General features: G+C 40.9%; 1 protein-coding gene across 14 annotated transcripts in view; it reads right to left on the reverse strand.

The window, feature by feature from the left end:
• The window catches only part of COG6 (component of oligomeric golgi complex 6), a 285884-nt gene that overhangs the window by 184110 nt on the left and 78082 nt on the right, over positions 1-23692 (reverse strand). Inside the window, exon 20 of one of the 14 annotated variants that reach the window (XR_007473074.1) lies at positions 23172-23306. The exons of 12 other annotated variants lie outside the window; for them this stretch is intronic. Coding sequence is in view for 1 of the 2 variants with exons in the window: in XM_049701082.1 (XP_049557039.1) it covers positions 1589-1631 (43 nt within the window). In the remaining variant the exon portion in view is untranslated. Of the gene's footprint in view, positions 1-1564; positions 1632-23171; positions 23307-23692 lie in introns of those variants that run through there. One more of the 14 variants, XM_049701082.1, reaches the window with a different exon arrangement.

The following is a 23692-nucleotide window of genomic DNA, read 5'->3' on the forward strand; positions in this document are numbered from 1 at the left end:
ATAAAAAATCAAATGTCTTTTTACTTGACAAGAACTGCTCATTTAAGACACTGATTTTTTTTTTTTTTTTGGCGTACACAGCTGTACTACAAACACTACTAAATAAATCGGATAACAATTTAGTCTCTAATTCATTTAAAGATGTACTTATTGGGGACCTAATATACGTAAATCAGCAAGTTAGGTGCCAAGGTTGTGTTTCTCAACCTTGGGAACTTTTAAAAAATACCAGTCGGAGCCGCATTCAAACAGATTAAATTAGTATCTTTGGAAATTAATACTGTTTAAAAAGTTCAACAGGTCATTCTAATGTGCAGCCAGGATTGAAAACCATTGGGTTCGGAAGGCAGGGTATAAATAACAGAAGCCCAAAGTAGAGGAAATGTGCACACAGGGTAGGCATTGCTTAGTGGGGTCATACGGGCCAGGTTAGACTATTGGTACTCACGCTAACTAGCTTACAATGTGCTTATCCTCCCTCATCATCAATTTCCTTAAATCGGAGATCTAATTTCCATAAATTGGGTTGGTAACGGTTCCATCTTAATAGAGTTGTTCTGAGGATCAAATGAGGTAAGGCATGGAAAGCACAGCTCCTGGCACACGGTAAATGCTCATTAAATGTAAGCATTAGTAACTGCCCTACAGAATCTTACCAGATAAGATGTGAATTAAGCCAGTCTTGCAGGGTGGCAACATTTCATAAGAGCACTGGAGGAAGATAGAATCAATCTGAATGCAATCAGAACTCTCATTCTCGCCCCAACAGAAATGGGCTTAACACAGCTCAAGGGTGGGATTCAGTAGGGTGTTTCTGGTTTTGTTTCTTTAATCCTTGATGGAGGAAAGGACCCAAACTAGTACATGTGGCTGGATGGAAAGGGTTTTTGGCTACTGTTGATGGGTTCTGAAAGAGTTTATTAATCTCTAACACTAGAGCTTTCATGTCCTGAGAAAAGGGCTCCCCTGAAACCATGACAAGCCAGTCTGGCTATACTGCATAAACAGTCCAGTTCACTGTTAGTATATAAACAGTGCTTTGGCGTTAACATAGAAAATCTGAATCAGAGTGTCCTATTCATAAATAAAATATTTGGATAAGAAGTGAAGCCACCACAGAGTTAATTTTTCTGTAAAGTCAAGAAGAAACAAGAGGAAGAAATAGAAGAGCTGGTGTCAGCATCAGGTAATGCTTTGCATATACGGCAATTACTTGGTTAATGTAGTCAGTGCAGAAAAATTGAAGAACGCCTCCAAATTGGCTATCCACACAGACTGAAGTATTCAAACAATGAACAAATCTCTACTTTGTGTTCAGTAGATGGGTAATGTTCAAAATATGTAACAAAATAGTATGGTACAGAAGCTAAAAATCAGAACAGATACTTGCCCAACCTGATTCAATGTCATCTGTAAATATGTGGTTCATCTGTACCTATGTGTACTCACTGACTATCAGCTCTGGGGTAATTACCCTCTCTTGTCTCTTTTTTCTTACCACTCCTCCATGAAAATTGACTCTTCAAGATGTTTCACCTAAAATTTTGATGATCCCAGCTGCCTCTCCACACCCATCAGTTTAACCACTTCACATCAACAAAAATTTCTCCATTTTTTTGTTGCAGAGATATCTGAGAGAGGAAGAAAGGATTTTTAAAATTATTAATGTTAATGCTCTGGGCCCTTTCAAAATAGGCCACTTAGAATAACACTGGAATTGTAGAAAAAGTGCAGAGGAGAACAACAAGGAGCAGAAATAGAAATGCACACTCCATTGATGGCAAACAAGGAGGTATAGTAATCCTGAAATACAGTATGTAAGATAAGCTGACAAATACAGTATGTAAGATAAGCTGACAAAAGCAATAAAGATCAAGTACCGAGCTGGAAGGTTCACAGCTGCAGTTGTCAGAGAATCAACAGAGTACAATTCTAGGAGGTTTGTCCCTTAGAGGTACAAAACCAGCCATCTCTTGTTTGAAACAAGAAGCACAGATACTCTTGGTAGCTTCAGGAAGCATGGAAGGTAAGATTAAATGAGGAATCGCAGAGACAAGCCACCTTCCAGGAAACAGTCTATGAGACAAGGAGGCAGAGTACTGAGTTTCTGAGTAGTTAGACAGACACAAGGTCTCAACCTTTATTCACTCACATACACACACAACCCTGAGTATTAGGAAGACTTTCCGCTAGCCTGAAACACCGAAGTCACGCATCTTCCACATAAAACGATTACAAATAGCTGGCCCAGAAAGAATTCATCTCCTTCAAAGATATCACAAAGGGGGGCAGATGGATTAAACATAAATTTAAAATATACAGAAAGCACTTACACCAGAAAAAAAAGTTGCATTTAACAAATGAAAATGTAAACCAAAGATATCACTGAAACAATTTTAACTCATGAAGAAGAAAACACATCTCTAAATCAAAGGCATAAAGCAGAAATGTAAGAGCTCAGAGAAGTCATGGTTGGACAACAGAAGGAGGTGACACATGAGCTGATATAACTCAGAAAAAAGGGAAATCAGGAAAAAGAGAAATTAAAAACTAAAATTCTCCCATAAACAAAGCCTAAATTGAAGCAAACAAATGAGAAATACAGCAAGGATTACAGAGAGGAGAATTGAGAAAAGCAAGTTTATATCCATATAGATATAAAATTGAGGAGGGTCAAAAAGGTATAACTGATGTCCTTAAAGAAGGGAAAACCTAATGGAAGTGGAGAATATTTATTGAATGTTAAATTTTTTTAACGTTCAGGAATTACGTAAAGATTTGATTCTACAGTTAAGGTGATATAGAATGCCCCAGGAAAAACTGACATAGCAGAATTGATTTTGAGACAGTAAAGTTACTGATTTTAAAGATAAAATATCAAATCACCTATAGTGGAGGAAAAACACTCACACCGTTCTCAAACTATTTTATTGTTATGTTCACAGCTAAAGGTCAGCAAGGCCTACAAAGTCTTCAATGAATGAAAGTGACCTAAGAATTCTATTCTTAAATAAGGTGACCAACCTGCCCTAGTTTATTCAGGGCAGTCCCAGCTTTTGCACTGTTAAGTCTTACGTCCCGGGTACTCTTTCGCTCCCAGGCAAACTCTGGTCTCAAGTGTCCATGCAACACTCACTACAATGTCATGTATTAGGCCACAATGAGAAAATCCATTAATTCTAACATGTAGAAATAATACAAATAACGTTCCCTGATTACATGAAATAAATCTAGAAATTAATATAAAAACTAAAAAGTAGGAAAAAACCTCTACCACCTGCCAATCTAAAAAAGAGAAATTTAAAATGTGAATTGCAGAATATTTCAGAACATAAGGATATAAAAACACCATATAGGGAACTTCTTACTAACAGGTAAAGTAATGCTTGGTAAAAAAGATTTGTGACCTTAAATACAAGTAACAAAAAAGGAGAAGATTAAAAATAATCATTTAACATTCCTCAAACACAGATCCAAAAAGTTTTAATAAAATATTAGCAAATAGAACTCAGTAACATATACAAGAATGATACATCAAAACTAAGTAGAGTTTACCTCAGGATTGTAAAATTGGTTTAAGATTTAAAAATCAATCAATATATGATCATTTTTAAAATGCAAAGAAAAGCACTGAACAAAACTCAACACCCATTCAGGATTAAACAAACAAAACAAAAACAAACAAAATACCTCTCAGCAAACTAAGACCTCAGAAGATAACTTCCTGAATCCCTCATTTTGACAAAGGACATATGCCAAAAGCCAATAGTTAACATCACACCTAATGGGAAATTTCAAAACTTTTTCTCCCCATAATATTGAGAACAAGGCAAGGATGCCTACTCTCACCATTCTGATTCAACTTTGTATTAGAGGTCCGAAACTTTACAATACAACAAATAAACAAGCAGAGGCATAGTGTCAGAAAGGAAGAAGAAAACCTGACTGCATTTTCAGGTAGCACTGTTTGTATAGAAAATGCTTTAAAATCTATAAAACTGTTACTAAAAAGTAACAAGATTAAAAATTATTTTACCAGAAAATAAGATGAAATAAAATTCCATTTATCTTAACACCAAAAACAAAACCCCATAAAATACTTAGAAATAAATTTAACAAAAGGCATGCAAGGTCTCAATAATATAAACTACAAAAAATCGCTAACAAAGTAAAAATGCACAAAAGACTTGAGCATACACTTTACCAAAAAAGATACATAACTAATCATTAAGCACATGAAAAAGTCTTTAACATCATTAGTCACCAGGGGGTGCAAATTAAAACAATGAGATAACATTACTCTTCACCAGAACGACCAAAATTAGAAATTAAAAATACCACAGCAAACATTGGTAAGGATGTAGAACTGGAATTCTCATATAGTTGATGGGAATATGGTAAAACCACTTTGGAAAAAGTTCTGGCGGTGTCTTGTAAAACCTCAACTCCTAAGTTTTGACCTAAGAAAAATGAAAAATATATTCACAGACAACATTGTTCACTGTAGCTTTATTCACAAGAGTCACACTCAGGGAAAAGCTCGGTGTCTGTTAATAATAGGATACCAGGGAATACTACTAAGCAATAACAAGAAACAACTACTGATACGGGCACCAACATGGATAAATCTCAAAAACAGGTTGAGTAAAAGAAACTTACGCAACAGAGTACATTCTGTATGAGTACATTTTATGAGTTTCCGAAACAGGCAAAACCAATCTATCTTGAGAAAAGATCAAAATAATGATAGTCTCTGGAAGGGATGTGAGGCAGTGATTGAGTTGGAGGGGCAGGAGGAAAATTCGGGGGTTATGTTCATATTCTATATCTTGATAGGGTCTTAGGGTCTTAGCTACACATATGTATATATCTGTCAAAACCCAGCAAATGTATATTTAAGATTTGTGTTTTTCACTGTATGTAACTCTTACACCAAAAGGAAAAATTGTAGCAAATGTTTAACCATTTTATGATATGTATGTGAAACGGAGGAAGTGAACTGATTTCTGTAATTTACTTTGAAATGAGTCAACAAAGTAAGATGGATTGCTGGATGGATAGACAGATATGGCATAAAATGAGCATAGAAAAATGTTCTTGGTAGACTCTATGAGGTGAGTAAATCTGTGCATTCCCTGTAAAATTATTTCAACTGTGTTCTATGTTTAAAGTTTACCACAGTAAAATTTTGGAAAAAAATTTATCTCAAGAAGCTAGAAAGTAAATGACAAAAGTAGAGCAATATGAAAGATTTGATAAGCATGAAAATTGAAATTAATCAATTCAAAAAATAATAGTTAATAAATTCAAGGATTACATATTTCAAAAAAATAAAGTGAATAAACAATTACCTAATTTAATAAAGAAAATAAGTATTAAGTAGAACTAATAAAAAATGATCACAGATACAAAGACTTCAACGGAATCATAGGAAAGTACTTCAACTCTCCGCAAATAAATTTGGGAACCAAAATGTAATGCGTGATTGTTTATTAAAATAAAACTTTCCAAAACTGACACCAGATTTTAAAAAGCCTAATTAATTAAAAAAATATGTTTCCATTATTTTAGTCAACATTTTTACGTGCTCTGGAATGAGAAGTTATTTTCAGATATGTAACACACCATTTTTCTTTTTTTAAGATTTTTGGCCACTCTACACAGCACACAGGATCTTAGTTCCTGGAGCAGGGATCGAACCCGTGCCCCCTACAGTGGAAGCGTGGAGTCTTAACCACTGGACTGCCAGGGAAGTCCCACACCATATTTTCATAAATAGAAGTCTGTAAAAATTTCTTGCAAAGCTAAATTACAAAAATTCCACAAAGATGACATATAAAAAAAGGAAACCTACAGACCATGCTCACTTATGAATACTGATGCAAAACCCTAAATAAAAGGTCAGCAAACAGAATCCTCCAGTAATGCCCAGATCATTAAATATTAGGAGATCTATTACTATACTAATATAGATCATCATATTAATTGGTTAAAAGAGAAAACTCATATTATCATCTCCATAGATGCTTAAAGACCTTTAATATAATATCCATTTTAGATAAAAAATGTTAAATACTAAAAATAGCTACTTAACATGAATTACACACACATACACATATCTATATCTAATGCCTTTTAGATATAGATATAGTATGTATCTAGATGCAGAGATAGAGAAAAAGGGAGAGGAAGGATGTGTGTATGAATGTATTTATGTACGTATGTATGTATGTATACCAGCCTCTTGCTAAAGCATTATCTTTAAACTCTGCAACAAGAAAACATGTCCTTTGTCTGCAATATCGTTTATTTTGTTCCATAGCTACCAGTCACTGCAATTAGACCATAGGAAAAAAAAGAGGTATAAAATTTAAGGAGGCAGAATTATTTTTGCAGGTGATGTGATTGTATTTTGGGAAACAACTGTTTTCTCTGGAAAACCTAAGGGAATCAGCTAAAAAGATATACCATAAGAAGTAAGAGAATTCTTCTGGGGGAGAGACTTTGATGACTAAGGTTCTGGGTGAGGGGGAGACTACATTTTCACTGTATATCCTTGCATACCTTGGGAATTTTTTGCAGTTTACATGTTATTACCTACTAATAAATAATAAAATTTAAAACAACAACTACAAGTGAGGATATTTTAATCATCCCCGGCATAATACTATCTCTGCCAACTGAAGTAAGTAACTTTTGTGACAACACAAAAGGGAATTGTGATGTTTAAGAGAAAAAGGAAGGAGTGATAGGGAAAAAAGGTTGTTCAATAAATGGATCTCTAGGGCTTAATTTTCTTCAGTTCATTCTATCTTTTAATAATCTATGAAAATTAAAATCATTTAGAGAACATACATTTAAGACAAGAATATCAATAATAATAATAACTAATGTTTAATTAGTGCTAACAGTTTGTCAGACACTATGTTCAGTGCTTTTCGTATGTTTATTTGTTTAATGCTCACAGCAATCCTACATGCTATATCCTACGTGCTGTATGTGCATATTATTGTCTGTCTCAGTAAATCTGAGTTTCCATTTGGTTCATTCCCATCCAATGGAGTACAGTGTAGACAAAGGCTGATGACAAAACCATCTGGCCACGTTTCTACAAGCCAGGGCACCGAGCAGAGTTTTCCAAGACCTCATCACCTCCCACACCTGGAACGGTTCCAGAGGCATAAGGTCCTGCACAGGTCACAAGATGACGATGATGGTCCCTGGGGTGGCCTGACCTTGAGCAAGTGTCAACATTCAAAGACAATGTTGCTGACGGTGCAATTTCCTTCATGGAATGCTCCAGATTCCTGAGCACTCACAGTGATGGCTGATGGAAAGACTCACCCAGGACCATGTACTGAGTGCCATGTGAGGGTGGACCTCACATGTGGACCTCACATGTGAGGACCATGTGAGGGTGGTGAAGATGGAGAGGGCAACTGGGCGCTCTGCTTACAGCAGTTATTGCGTCGCGGTGACAGCTGTCACACAGGGGAAGCTGTAAGCATGGCATTTTGAGAAAATCCCACTCCATAATATCTTTTCTCCACACCTCTGTCCTGAGTGCCTGAAATTCCAGAAGGAAGCATTGTTGTCTGCCAACTCCACTATTTAAATAAAAATAAAATTATATACATGTGTGGCTAATGCTAAATAAAAGAGTGAATTATTTTAAAAGTGCAAAAGCATAGAAGTCTGTGTCAGGTGTTTGTTCTAAATCTTACTATGCCTTTCATAACTCTGTGCCACCAGGCAAGTTCACTTAATCTGAGTTTGTCTCCTCATCTGTAAAATCAGACTACTAGTTCTCATTTCATAGGGTTGTTGTGAGAATTAAATATAGACTCACACACTCCATCTGATACAGAATCGAGTTAAATGCTAAAGCATCCAGTTAAATGTTCCACTAACATCAGTTTCCTCCTCCGCTTTCCTACCTAATTAGCCCCATCTTCTTGGCAGGCAATGCAAAAGCCCTTTGCTGAAACCAAACTTGACCCCCTTGCCAGGAGCTGGTCCTTTGTGCAGGGACCACCACGCCCTTTTGTTCACTCCACTCCCCTGACCCTTGACCCAGTCTACTCACTTCAGTTCATAGAGTGGTGAGCCAATCTCACAGTGAAAAGAGACATTTCCTACCTTTGAAAAAAAAATGGGCAGGGAACCAGCAGACTTGTGGTGCCTTCCATTTCCCATCTGTAAATTTCTCAAAATACTTTCCAGTAAGCAATCTCCAGGGGCTCATAATGTGATTAATAATATTGTGTCTCAGTTGCTTCTAGTATTTCAGATGAAACAGTGTCTTAAGAAGGTACAGTTGCTGAATTGTGAGCGGGAGGCTATGTGATCTGTCTTCTTTCTATTCACATCTATGCTAGACTCTCAGAGGGGTGAGTGGGAATCGACTGGTCATTCAACACGTTAAAAGTTTGCTTGAATCTACCAATGAATTAAGAGTGCTGCTGTGGGTAAAACCCGATGTCACCTCCGGAATCTGCAGACCTCAACTCAGCGGGGCTAAAGAGAACGGGCATCACAGAGCGGCTCTTCCTGGGGGCGCTTTAACACATGATTCTCAGTTTCACGTTTGTCTGAAATTCTATTGCCGGAAAGTTGAGTCTCGCAAGTGCAAGCATGAGTACGGTTTTCTCTCTGCAAAGCCTGTTTCAGTATCACTGACGGCATAGGGGTGGTCGTTTTCCGGAGATGTGATTCCTAAACCTTCCAGTCCGAACACCCGCGCCTCCCGCCTCCCCTCCCCCCCTTTCCCCCCCTCTCCCCCCGCGTCGTCAGAGCCACATGCCCTTTTCCGGGCTTCCACTATTCTTCACTCCGTGTCAGATGAACGGGAACAGGCAGAGCCAGCGTTCCAACCACCCTCTTTATCTGCCTTCACACTTCTTCCTCTGCCTATTCATGCCGCTGCGGAGGTCTGGACCAGCTTCCTGTAATCTTGGAGTGGAAAACGTCTCCCTTTAGCACAGTCTGTGAGCCTAGTTGTTTTGGGTAGCAGGTTTCCTCCTCTCTTCTCCCGTGAGTTCATATAGCTTCCTCTGCTCAGCCTGCTAGCCCTCCTCCAAGGGTGAGGACTCTCCTCTAAGCCCTAGGGTTTCAGCGAAGAGCGCAGGATTTCCTGAGCCGGGGATGTATACACAGAGGAGGCACTGCTGGGCTCTACCGTGACCGCACCTCGCAGGGCTCATCCCACTCTCTGTACAACACGTCGTATTTATATCCCAGGGCACTGAGGCCGGTCCTGGCTTTGATATACCATTTCCTTCATTCCCCAAAGCTGAGCAAAGCAGAAAATCCTTCATCCTCCAAGTACTCTAGCCCCCTACTCTCTTCCCGCTTTGCCTTGCTACTTCTGCTTCAATCCCTAAGCTGGAGGAATTCGTCAAAATTATAGTCGAGTTAATAGCTAGAAAATCAAAATGTTGCATGAGATATAATCTTCCAGCTGAAATCTCTTCTGAGTACCCTAAATATTTAAAACATCAAATAAGTTGAAAATAAAAGGGTTGGTAGATATACTTGAATTAGGGTAAGTTCTCTGATCCTTTTTGATTCAGATGGTGAAGTTTAGGTAGACACACCAATTTAAAATATGGATGGCATATATGAAAAAAAACTCCTGAATAGTAACTAGAAAATGATCATAGAGATAAGTCCACTTTAAATCTGGAAAGATAACATTTACCAGTGGAGACCCATAATAAAATACTGCATTTCTCACATGGTCCTATGGCAGGAAGTCCAGTCTCATTACTTCCAGCCATCCTACATCCTGTCCCCTCATCTCCCTACCATATACCCTGATACAGCCCAGAGTTCCCAGGTGTTACTACTAGCAGTTCCTGGCTTTCCAGCCTCATGACTAGAGCAGGGACTCAGATGCATCCCTCAAGGTCACCGTCAGTGCCATTGCAAGATAACCACGCTGCCACTGGACAGTCCAAAGAGGTATTCTGTTGGCCATGCAGTGGCCATGAGGCTGAAACATATTGCAGTTGGCCCTGACCAAAGCTGTGGGCCTGAAACGGGGCCTCTGCTCCAATTCCTGCCCAATCCACGGCAGGTCATGAAGCTCGACTCCAAAGCACCACCTCCTCCTGCAACAGCCAGCTCAGAAATGACTCTCTTTCTACCCTCTTGGGGAATTTATCTGGAAGGACTCACTGTTCTCTCCTGGCCCTGGGCCTTGGTTAAGATGTCGTCTTTATCCACATAGGTTTCCTTAACTTTGAATCTAAGAAAAAAGGAGTTGGAAATCTTACAGGCATATGGACAACTGCTATATGAATCACTCACTTTCTCACAGTAAACTTAAAACTCTGGTAATTTACAGTTTCAACTGATTCCAACTCAGTGGAGAGCCTGCTGTGTTCTAGATTGTGAACTCCCTGAAGGCAGTCTTCTTGACTTTCGGATCCAATGCTTATAGCCCCTAGAGCAGAATGTATGTTCAGCCAATACTGGATGCTTAGACCTGGTGCCCAGGGGCTACCTGCTCCTTCCGGGTGGCTGTGGTCTCCTCCAACTCTCTGCTGGAGTCTCCCAACTAATCTAAGCCTCTACTTCTCCTGGATTTGACCACTCACTTCTCACAGCTATTATCAGCTGCACCATTGCCCTTGAGGTATGCTTGCCTGAAAGGTCCTGCATCTGAGCCCTTTGCTGGTGAGGTCAGATGGGCTGTACTCTGACCTAGGCAGACTGGTGCTTACAGGTATCTCCTAAGAGCTCCATGAATATAAGCTCCCAGCTCACCACGAAGGTAATGGCAACTTTTCCAGGCACAGCCTTCTCATTACCCTTCCTTGATGCTAGATGTCCTGCCTGGAATGGACCAGACTGCGCCAGCTCTAAGTCAAGCCACATGGCAACCACCTTGCTTCTCTGTCGACCACACTTCCAGTCCCCAGGCTCCATGCTGTTTGGGAACACCTCCAGCCCAGCTTCTGCTTTTTCTAGGCTAGTATGAAAAATAATCTCACCTGGCTTGAGGTTACTTTTATTTCCAAAGATCTTCAACAATATAAGCATGAAAAATTCCTCTCTCTAAACTCAGAAGTTGCACTTGTATGTGAAAATTGTATTACTATGTGTATGGCTACTCCTAACTTGAGGGGGATCCAGGTCAACAGATAAACCATGTCCAGATGTCCTGGGATTAAACTGAGATAGATTCTAGGTAATTTGCTGGTGTGGAATCAGAATCCAAACTGTAGACTGTATTGCACAATACGGAATATCTGGTTACTTTGGATTGGTCTGTAGTCTAAGAAGCCCTCTAGGAAGTATCGTCCTTTTCAATCTCACAAGCACATGAGTAACCCTGCTAACTGTAGCATCATTTTGAAACAGAAAAGACACAGTTCCTGACATTAAGAATTTAACATGAAACACAGAAGAGAGTAAAACAATTTTAAAATACGATATTGTGTTCACTTATAACATTAGGAATGAAAAAAAGAAAACTAAAGAAAAAAACCCAAACGAATATTAAATAAATAAATATTAGTCATGCAGTAATTGAAAAAGCCAGGCTTTTATGTTGCCGATCATCAGTAAATTTCTAAATAATCCCATCCCACTGGCCCCATGGCCACCGTGCTCTTGTTAGTGAGAATATTTATTTCTGTTTGAGAAGTAAAAGCTTCCTAACAAAGAGCACAGGATAGAATAATATAGCTTTGTCTCCACCTGCAGGAATGAAGAGACTGAATTCTTTTGTTGTTGTCCTTATCTGAAAATATGTAAGGCCTTTAGGATCACCATTAAAAATATGAGGTAGAGTCAGTACTCAGGCTTTACTTCACATTCTTCTATAATAAAGTAATAATTGGATCAAAACAGGGTCAGTTAAAAGAAGTACATAATTAACGTGAACGACTGTGCTTATTTCTATAACTTTTTTTTTAACAAATTTTATTTATTTATTTATTTATTTGGCCATGCCACTCAGCTTTCAGGATCTCAGTTCCCCGACCAGGGATTGAACTCGGGCCGTGACAGTGAAAGTACCAAATTCTAACCACTAGACCACCAGGGAACTCCCTCTATAACTTCTTAATGAACTTAAACACAGAGAAAAATTCACCATGACCAGTGTACACCTTGATGAACTATTTCAAAGTGAACATACTGGTCACCATCAATCAGAACAAGAAACAGGTCATCGCCAGCACCCCAGAAGCTCCCTTACAAACTGCACTTTTTTTTTTAATAATTCTTTTTTTTTTTGAAGTATAGTTAATTTACAACACTGTGCCAATCTCTGCTGTACAGCAAAGTGACTCAGTTATACATGTAGAGACATTCTCTTTTTATATTATTTTCCATTATGGTTTATCACAGGATATTGAATATAGTTCCTTGTGCTATAGATAATGTAATAATTCTTGAATTCATCTTATTTTTTTAAATCTTTTTCTTTAACTCATATTTTTTTATTTATTTATTTTTAACATCTTTATTGGAGTATAATTGCTTTACAATGGTGCGTTAGCTTCTGCTGTATAACAAACTGAATCAGCTATACGTATACATACATCCCCATATCCCCTCCCTCTTGCTTCTCCCTCCCACCCTTCCTATCCCACCCCTCTAGGTGGTCACAAAGCACTGAGCTGATCTCCCTGACTGCACTTATTTTTAAAGCCAGATTTGAAAACCTTAGCCTTTAAGCTAGTCATCCTAAGGAACAGAGGAAGCCACAAGCCACAGACAGACTCCTGCTTCCCAAGCAGCCTGGTCCAGGAGCTGCCCCTGAGAGGCCCATCGCCAGCCCTGCTGTGACGGTGAGAAGGCAGCAGCTCCTGTCTTTCACCGGGGCTCCAAACCCGATCAGCTCATGGTCATGTCCAAGGATAGGTCTGCCCTCATCTTCATTAAGCTAAGGCCCTATGAAAATGAAGCAGATCGAGGTTTGTCCTCAGAAAACCCCTTCCATGTATACTCCTTGCAGAATATTGGTGTGTAGTACTTGGGGAAGACTCCTCTCTGATTTGGACAAGAGTGGAGGTGCCCACTGGTCACTACAATCAGCATGGGCAGCATTCTACACCCATGTCAAGTAAGAAATTAAACTCTTTTATTTATGACCCAAACTACAACTTCTAACTAAGATAAATTTCCATGTGATTTAAATTATCCTAAGATGTCCATGGTCCAGTGTCTCGAAACTATTATTTCCTATAGCTTTTTTGGATTTGGAGTTGTTTCAGACAGGAGGGTACATCCAGCCCCTATTACTCCATCTTGGCTGGAAGCAGAAATCTGAAACGTTACTCTCTGACAGTCCTCCAGCCTTTTGAGAAGAATAGGTTTTTAGAAATACACGGCATGTGATTATTCTTATGCTTTGCTATATAATAGGTACTGAGTTTTTTTCCCTTTACCACATATGTGTGGTTGCTCGTTTTGTGACCACAAAGTCTGTAGATATTGTCAGGATTAGACTTAAAAGCAATGAACCATCCCACCGATTCAGCCGGGGAAGAACAAATTCACATCTTCGTGTTAAGGACCTAAGGGAAAGGGACACCAGAGCCAGGCACAGTGGAAGGGAAATTATAAAACTGAACAAACCATGACAGGATCGATTTTCTTTTTAGGTTTTCATGGGTTTGTTAGTCTGTTTCTAATATTTGTTAAAATCATTGTAACATATATATTTGGACATCTGTCACTCAAAGAGTTAAGCCAGACTCCACCGCGGGGCTCTGGAGGCTGGTGACCCCGCCAGGTGCTTTTAGTAAAAGGGAGGTAACAATGTGTCTAGTACATACATATTGTGGGCACACTTCGACTATTCAAACCCAGACAGAGGAAACGGGGGAATGGAGGTGGGGAAGGGGGAGGGCTCAGAAAAGGAATAAAAAGAGAAAATGGCCCAAAACTCTCTGCTGTGGCTCTTCATGTGATGAAAGCCTGCATTGTGTGAAGCTGTGAGTCAAAAGAAGAAGGTTATTCAGCTATTGCAGACTGCATCTAAACTATGAAATAGTTCTCTTCCAGCCTCTTTGCTTCTCATGCTACAAAAAAAGTCCTTCTCATTAGCTACCACTTTTCTTCTACGGCACAAAGTCATTTCACATTTTCAGGGAAAAGAATTTAATTTTTTAAAACCTCTCTTCTCTAACCTGTCAACCAAATTTGCACGTTCCAGTGAACCGGGGTGAATGCTTGGTCCTAATTTGATGTTTGCCAAAAGCATCCTCCGACCCTAATAAGCAACCATGGATTCTGTGGGGAGCGGTCCTCACGGCCCCTCTTCTCTAAGGCAGCTCCCCTCAGCGTCCCCGGCCCCCAGGTCCTTCACCACCATCTATTTCCCTTGGATGAGAGCCTCCCGGTGAATAGGAGATGTTTTTAAGGGGGGGTGGGGTGTTGTGAAAGAGATTTAGAGCCCAAGTGGGGCCTTCGGAGGAAAAAGAATTCGGCATCGCTGGTATAACTCAATGGCATTCACTGTTGCAGAAAGTAACGAACTTTTTACTTAGTTAGCAGCAGTTCACCTCGCGTGCTCGCCTAATTGGAGAACGTTTTCCAAGAAGAAAAGAGGGGTCGTGGTTCACAGCCACGCATCTGTGCGTGGTGCTGAGGGGCCCCCCGCCTTTTCTTGGGTAGACTTTTGTGCAGGGAAAAGACTCTTCTCTTTGTGTCTCTGCCTGGTTCCTTGTGTGGCATCCTTTCATGGGAATAAACACCAGGGGAAATTATGTCGTGTATAATCCATTTTCAAGAAGGTAAATTCTGCCTGAAAATTCTGTGCTAGCACTTGATCATAATATTCTATGTCCAAATAGCTTCAGAACTCCCTAAGTAATATTTGAGTGTATGTAAATTTTCCAAATATTCATCCTGAAGCTGAGTTTTCTATTAAATTAGCTGAAAGCGTAATACCTTGAGAAACTACATTGATATGAATACCTGACCAGAAATAGCAATGTTCATTTGTTGTATTAAAATATATAAATTACTTCACCCTGATACCACGTTGAATAGAAGGGACATTTCTTTCAGGGGAGGGTCAGCCCCAGGGCATGCATGCCTGAGGGTGACTTTTCTGCTTCCTGGGGGTCTCACCTTCCATGGAAACAAGTCATTATGTTGCTTTATATATTAAAAGTTCTGAACTTTTAACTTTAATTTGGTTAGTTAGCAGACTTGGGATGTTTGTACACCCTATCAAATTTCTTCTTCTCTCTTTTTGAAGGCAAGCTTGCTGGTGTGAGGGCTGCTCCCGTGAGGAGTAGGTAGTGATTTGGGTTTCTAGTTTGAACCGTGTGTTTGTAAGTAAAAAATTCAAAACTCTCTCCTTATTTAACTTCCTGACACATGGTCTTGGAATATCACTGTGAATTTGACTGTGGCAGACAGCAAATTAATCTTTCTAAGATCCTACATGGGTTAAAATGCTAATCATTCTTTGGCCTTCAGAAAGTTTCTTCCAATTTAGGCAACACTGTGACTTACTCATACTAGATACCTAATAAATACTTATTAATTTGATTTACTCTAGGATAATATCTCTAAGGACTATTTGGAAGCCGGATTATTGAACAAACCCGCAATGTTTTTTCCTGATAGCTCAGTTCTCAGGAACCGAGATGGGTAATTTTGAAGTGATTTCTGGCCCTGGATCCATTTCCTGTAATGTCAGAGACACAGCTTTCTGAGGTGACTTCAGGACAGAGCTCTGGAGAGGCCCTTCCTCAGGGAAGCCACCCTAAGAATCTGACAGGATCTATTTAAGGGTTCTTGGGTGGCTCCTGATGGCTCAGCTGAGATTTATACCTCTGGTTTCAGCAGGACCCCTGGATGCCATTTGGTTTTCCTCACCACCATGCCATTGAACCTGAGAAGTCACCCAGTCTGGCTGACACCTTTCCAGACCACTTCCTCTGGTGAGAAAATAATAAGTCGTCTTCATAACAAAGAAGTAAACATACTGCCTGTCCTGAATCCCCAGCATAGGCAAGAACAGTGTTGAGGCTCATCAAAGCCCAACAGCAGGGTGTGGAGATAACTCTGTTGCTAGTAAGAAGGATCAGTTTAAGGGGAACCCATGACTGGCGCAAGCATACATTCCTCTTGCTTCCAGATTAGCTCCATCCCAGGCTAGAGGGTCTGGAATAGAGTTAGTCATCAGTGTAACAGTTGCTAATACTTACTGAGCACTTATCATATATCCTGCACTGTTTCAAGGCCTTTCCACTAATTCGTTTTATTCATACAACTCTATAAGGCAGATACTAATATCATTTCTATTTTACTGATGAAGAAACTGGAGCACAGAGATTTTAGGTAAATTGCCCAAGGTTACACAGTGTGATGGTGCAAAATTGTGTGCACAATTCTTGGAAAGTCCTCTTTTCAAAAAGCGGAGCATAATTCTCCCCCTCGCTTGGTTTGAACCAGACTTAGAGACTCAATTCGAATGAGTAGAATGTGGTGTAAGTGATGGAATATACTTCCTAGGTTAGGATGAAAGACACTGCCCCTTCTTCCCAGCTCTCTCTTGGATTGCTCACCCTGGGGAAAGCCCGTCATCACATCTTCAGAACTCTCCCCACGTGGGAAGACCAACAACCAGCACCGTGTAAGTGAGCCACCCTGGAAGTAGGTCCTTCTGCCTCAGTCAAGCCTTCAGATGACAGCAACCACACGACAGACCTTGAGCCAAAACTGCCCAGCGTAGCCACTTGTAAATCTCTGACCTCTAGAAACTGTGAGCTGTTTATTGTTCGGAACTGCTAGGTCGGGGTAATTTGTTATGCATCAATGGATAACTAATACACACAGCTTCTGAGGGTCAGAGCCAAGATACCAGCCCAGGGGGTCTGAATGCAGAGGCCACAGTTTACCACTGTCCCATTCCATCTCTGCTCATACAAAGGAGATTATCTGATGAGCTCAGATTCCAGCAAACGTGTTCAATAATTGGGAGGACAATTTAACCCAAGCTCCTGAACATCCTGTGTTTCTAGACCCTTAGAAACCCAATGATGGCAATGCACACATCAGCTACATACAGTCACTCCTTTCCTTGGATGTTCTGAATGAATCCTGATAGAGACCTTTTGCCTTATCCCGCTTTTTCTAAACTTCAGACAGACATTATCTCTCTACTACTTCAGACAAGCCTGTTACAGTATAATTGATCAGATTGAAGCTTCCTTTAGTGCCATTTCTATCCTGAGGCTATACCATAAGCACCTTAACCAAGTTGGATACTGACCTCAACTATTAGGCTTCTTTTATCATCTATTACTTTTAGGCTGTGGGGAAAATAGAAACAACTCATCTCTTAGATCCTATCTAAGTGATCTTAGATAGGATCACTTCTGCAAGTGGTTGTTTCCCATTATGTGTTGATTAGGACTGCTTAACTTCCAGAAGGTTGACCTTCTGCTGCCACCTTGCTGATACAATAAATGTTAATGCCTGTAGCACTGGGCTTTGCACAGAGTGGATGCTTAGGAGGCAGTAGTTCGTGTCTCTCTCCCATCACACCTCACATGTGCCATCAAGAGAAAGTTAGTCTTCCTCAGAACTTGTTAGATAATTGTCAGCAAATCACCATCACTTGACATAACCCCACTGGCTGCAGCAAATATGTGTTCTCCATTACCAGCTTTTCAGTATCAAGGTATCTGGAGCAGAGATTCAGAAGGGACTTGATTACTTAGAGTCAAAGGCGACAGGTGGCCTTAAATATATTCCAGCCAAGAACAGTTAACCTGACCCTGGGATCTCGGCACTCACTGCATCTCACCAGGACAGAATCCACAGTCACCATCTCCTGCCCCCACTCCTGGATGTTTTCGGCAGTCACGTCACTTCCCTGCTTAAAATCCAAAGCAAAGTCCAAGGTTTTCACACCAGGTAATACAGAGTTTTCTACAAGCGGACCCTGGACTAGCTTACCTCCCAACAATCCTCGTGATTTTCAACTTAAAAACATTGAACTCTATGTAATTTCTCTCCAACTTCACACGCCCTTTCTAACTCTTTAAGGATTCGGTGTAGAGTTCGTCTCCTCTGGGATATCATCCTCCCACCCCATCTGACCTCTGCCTTTGTCCCCTTCTCTTCACTGCTGGACTGGACATCCTCCATGTCCCAACAATACTCTGAAGACAGCCCCATGTACTGGGTACGCTATGCTGACATTACCTGTTTGAATGCTTGTCCCCTCCGGTACATTATAAGCTTTGTCAAAAATGTAGGATCGTACTTAACTTTGCATTCCTGGTATCTGGCGAATAGTAGGTACTTAATAAATGAGACAATGTATACAAAGTGTTTAACACGACACCTGACATGGTAAGTGATCACTTCACGTTGTGGTTGCTGTTGTGAATTTGTTGAATGATGGTTACTGCTCACCTATCCACAAGCAAAAACTAAAAATCTTTGCTCCCTTCCGGGCAAAAAGTGAAGAGAGAAAGGCTAAATGAAAAGAAAAGAAAGAAACGAAAAACACACTGTTTCATAGGAAACAATGAAGACTCTAAAGACACTAAAGATGAGTAACTAAACGAGCTAAATCAGATGAGACTAATGAGAAAATCGAACAAAGCAAGGGGAATTTGTCAAACTTTCCTAGCAGGCCAGAGAGTCTCCACTTGGAAAGCAGCTTTGAGGGAAGTGGTAAATTCCCTACCACCTGAGTCACCAAAAACTAGACCAGACAAACCACTTAGAAGTATACAGCAGTAGACTTCAGGGTACCGGCAAGAGTTAGTGGGCTTTTCATCTTTAATTTCTCTGATTCACTCATAAAATATTTATAATAAGGCTGCAAAACATTTGTTACATCTTTTCCCATTGTTCGCCTTCATTTTTCCAAGGGGAAAATGAACAGTGTTAATGTTTACTCAGCTAAGACTACCAGGCAAGGGGGCTGTGCAACTCCACAGTGGCTAGTATTTAACAATAACACTGGAAAAGATAGAGACAACCATTTTACTGGAAACTTTTTTGACATAACCTGATTATTCTGATTAGGTCTATACTGGGGGAAAAAAATCTTGGGGCAGACTGCTACTTGGTATTTGTTGATTTATTCTTTGAATAAAATTGGTCAGAATACATTTTCTTAAAATAACAACCATACATGACATACAAGTTGTACTTTATTTCTCTTGTTCCCTCCTCCTCCTTCCTCTGCTTGTTTGTTTCATCTAATGATTCCTAGAAACAAAGCCAGACACTAGAATAAAAGAGCTGATATTACTATTCTCTTCCAGTTGTTTTCTTTAGCTTTTTAAAAACAGTCATATTTTCCCAACTCTTTGTTGATCAGAATTTTGCCTAAAAAGTGTCTTTCAGAGTATCTCTGAAAACCCTGTTTCAGAATATTTCCAGCTCTCACTTCAGCTGGCATCTGGAGGCTTTGTTTTGATGTATTAAGATGTGATACTACATGAAAAAAATAACTAAATTCTTAGGGGTTTTTTGACCCACTAGAGCACTACCTTAGATGTTAGAGGTGAAGGGAATGGATCTCCACTACAATCCTCTCATTTTAGTGCTGAGGAAACCAAGCCCCTGGATGCGCAGTAGGGTCACAAAGCTAGAGTGAGTCAAAGCCAGGACCAGAACCCAGATGTCTTCACTCTTTGCCTAGACCTTTGTCTGTTATACCAAGGATTAAATGGGTAGAGATCACTGAGTTGTGTGGGTTTTTTTCTTTTTCTCCAATCCAAATTTCAGCAATATAATTGTAATGAAACTAAGAACAGCTGACATCCCATGAATGCTTATTACGTGCACTGCATTATTCTACACTTTTTATGTGTTTTAGCTTGAGTCGCAAAACCATTATCCCCATCTTACCAATGAGGAAAATGAGGCACAAGAAGGCAATGTTACTTTGCCAGGGTAACCTGCCTGGGTTACAGATAACAGAGAGAGGATGGGACTCTAAGGCCTGGGCTCCAGAGGCTGTGTACCCACCACTACACCTGATGGCTTCTCAGTAAAAGCAGACCTTCCTTGGGGGCTGGGAAAGCAATGGAAATGCTGTTCCCTGTCTAAGTGTTGATATTTCATTGATACTTCAGTGTCATTGTTGTGGCTCTGCATTTTCATAACCCCTATTTTACACAATCATTACTAATGAATTTGCAGTCTCACTTCTTCGGAATTTCCCGAATATAACCATGGTGATTTCTCAATAACGTGAAAACACAAACTGCAAATTTCGCATCTTTGTAAACTTTCTAGGTGTAAAATATTAAAAAGTTTGCCCCAAACTGCTGATAAAAATAATTATAAACAAGAAGACTGACAAAAGAACCAGTATAAAAATCTATAGGAAAGAAATTTAACATCCAAATCCACAGATCAAAAAGAAGAGCTTTTGAGAAGAATGTAAGTTGTACCAAACACTAAACATAGTTCTCAGAGTTTTTCAAAACCGTATTTAAGGGCTTCCCTGGTGGTGCAGCGGTTAAGAATCCACCTGCCAATGCAGGGGACATGGGTTCAAGCCCTGGTCCAGGAAGATCCCACATGTTGCGGAGCAACTAAGCCTGTGCTCCACAACGACTGAGCCTGCGCTCTAGAGCCCGCGAGCCACACCTACTGAAGCCTGCGTGCCTAGAGCCCGTGCTCCACAACAAGAGAAACCACCGCAATGAGAAGCCCCCGCACCGCAATGAAGAGTAGCCCCTGCTGGCCGCAACTAGAGAAAGCCCACACGCATCAATGAAGACGCAACGCAGTCAAAAATAAATAAAATAAAAATTTTAAAAGATCTTTAAAAAAAAACATATTTAATGTGTATGTTACATTCTGTTCTAAGCACCAGAAATTATTGGTAATAACTTATAAAAAATAACTTTCTATTAGAAGAAAGGAGTCTTCAAAATGTACACTACATTTATAAAGTTTTTAAATTATATGAAGTTTGGGAAAAAACAGAGAATATGGAAGACTTTGAAAGTCGAGACTAAGGTTTCCTTTGGCAGATATGAACTTGGGGCTTATTGGTGAGCATGCTATAAATAGCACGCTCTGGTTTGCCCTATTAATACAGTTAGGGAAGCAGTTGGCTGGGCCCTTTCCTGCAATTAGACAATCCCGCTCTGGGAACCGAGGGACCACTTTGGGGTTTGTCCACTCAGCACACACCACACACACGTGGGTGTTCACCTAACCATTTTACACTAATCTACCCAAACTCCTTACCACCTTCGTGTTCCGTTTTGTGATTCATTTTTAGGTACATTTCAGCCAATAGTTAGATATCATGGAGCAAACAACAATGTCAGTAGATTCATAACTTCCATTTCCACCTGAACTGAGACAGTACAGCATGATAGGTTTTGCACAAGCTATCACAGCATTTCTTATTCTAAGGAATGCATTTACTTTTAAATAATAAGCAGCTGATTATTAGGTGGATGGTGCTCAAGTCATAGGAAAGAATTAACCTAGTTCTACAAAACTACGAGCATTAAAAGTATCCTGATTGAAATTAGGCTGGGGCAGAATTTCTATAGTCCAGTGACTACTATTCCCCAGATAACGGACCAAAGATAGTGGCCCGGCTCCTTAATGACTGGGCGCTGCCCATCTAAAATCAGACAATCTTCAGTTCAGAGTTTGTATTTTGTTTTCTTTTCCTCCTGTTCTAATCAAAGCAGACGTAAAAACAGATAATCAGCTTCTAATTATGGAAAATCATTGTGTCCCGGCCTCTTTGGTGGTTAGTGGAAAAATATATAAATGGCATAAAATCTTTTTTTCTTTGTCAGAAGAAAAAGAAAGAGCCGCTGCTCAAGACGCTCACTGTTAGGGGAATCCAGACCACACGAAGCTCTCTCCCCTCAAACAGCCAGGGAAGTCCATTTGGAAAGTGCTCGTGGCTGCCTCAACCCCAGCCCAAGCCTCTTCCCAAGAAACAAGTGTACATAAATATCCCAAATGAGCTGCACTCTCGGAAGGCCACCCTCCTTCCTCTGGTTGCCTTGGGGACAGGTTTGTTATTTCTCCCTTCCTGTAGCTAGGATGGAAGAAGAGTGGAGAGGGGACAGAATTGGCTTTGATCCATGCTCTGCCACTGGGGAACGAGCCTCAACCTCTCAGACCCTCCTGATTCTCACTGGACAACAGCAATACCGATGTCTGCCTTGTGGGGCTTAGGTGACGGTGAGACGTGAAATATACAAAGGGCCCGGCCCCAAACGGGTGATTTAAAATGGCAAGTGTATAGAAGGAATTCGGTCCCTGGGAAATTGGCAGGAGTATAGGTCTTTACTAGCTGGTTGCTGGTCTGAGACTGGGACCTCTGGCTAGAGTATTTGGTTGCTTTGGAAAACCCTTCAGGTCCTCAGCAGGGGCAAGAGAGCCCAGGGTAATTGGAAGAGGGATGTTTTTCTGTTTTCTAAAGAGACTGTAAGTGGAGTCAACTACTTGTTTACTGGAACCATCCATAAGAGGTCAAGAACTGAGTTCTCAGGCCAGGAAGGGGAGTCTGAGAAGGGTCTCAGAGCCAGGAAGTAGATGGTAAATTATGTGACACCACAGTGCCAGGGATTAACTTCAGCAAAGTCCATTTCAGGTGTTTACTGAGAACTTCTCTGAGATTCAAAAGTCCTGGATGGTAAATTATGTGACACCACAGTGCCAGGGATTAACTTTAGCAAAGTCCATTTCAGGTGTTTATGAGGCACAAGAAGGCAATGTTACTTTGCCAGGGTAACCTGCCTTAGGTAACAGATGACAGAGAGAGGATGGGACTCTAAGGCCTGGGCTCCAGAGGCTGTGTACCCACCACTACACCTGATGGCTTCTCTGAGATTCGAAGACCAAGTCAGTTCAACTAATATTCAGGGGCTGGTGTCCCTGCAAAGAACACAAAGTAAGACCCAGCTCTTGCCCTCAAGCAATGAAGAGCTGAGGAAATAAAGACGATAAGCTCCCTGAGGGCAGGAAACATGTCTGTAAGAAAAGAAAGGGCCAGTAAAGTCACATTTACTCAAATCAGGGCTTAAATCAGGACTCTCCTGCAGAGACAAAACCTGGGCCAATGCACTTCCTCAACTCCCTGCTCCAGGGTCCAGTCACCGCTCTCTGTGATGACCGTGTGACAGGACTGACAGCAGGGCAGGGTCTGACTGGGGAGACCGGGGGGGAAGGCTGAGGCTCACCACACACTCTACCTCCATCTGGACGCCTCCGGGACAATCACACCCGGCTGATCTCGCGCGACATCAAGACGGTGCACAAAGAAGTGCTTGGAAATCTTGCAGTGTGACCTGAGCGGGGCGAGTGCCTTTCAGCATCTGTGGGAAATAAGCCAGAAAGACTGTTGGATCTGTGACCTGCCGAGTGAGACTCCGGAGGGCAGGCTGGGCCCTGAGTCATTGGGAATCGGGGTGGTTCTCATCCCTCAGTCTTGAGTGGAATGACCCAAGCGGCGGCACTGTGTCCTCTTGCTGGCCTGTGCAGGTGGTGGAGCGGGGCAGAGCCACAGCTGGGCCCTCACCATCTGAGCCCTCACCATCTGAGCGGCAGCCAGGCAGACGTGAAGCCCGGTCACCAAGGAGCAGCTGACGCCTGAGCTCAGAGAGGTTTTTTTTAGTGAAAGTGAACATTAAAAAGACGATTAAGATTATCAAGTGAGGTCTTGTAGAAACGAGAGGAGAAGATGATGAGGCAGTGATGAAAA

This window comes from Orcinus orca, chromosome 18 (assembly GCF_937001465.1).
Source record: "Orcinus orca chromosome 18, mOrcOrc1.1, whole genome shotgun sequence".
Taxonomy (NCBI): Eukaryota; Metazoa; Chordata; class Mammalia; order Artiodactyla; family Delphinidae; genus Orcinus; species Orcinus orca.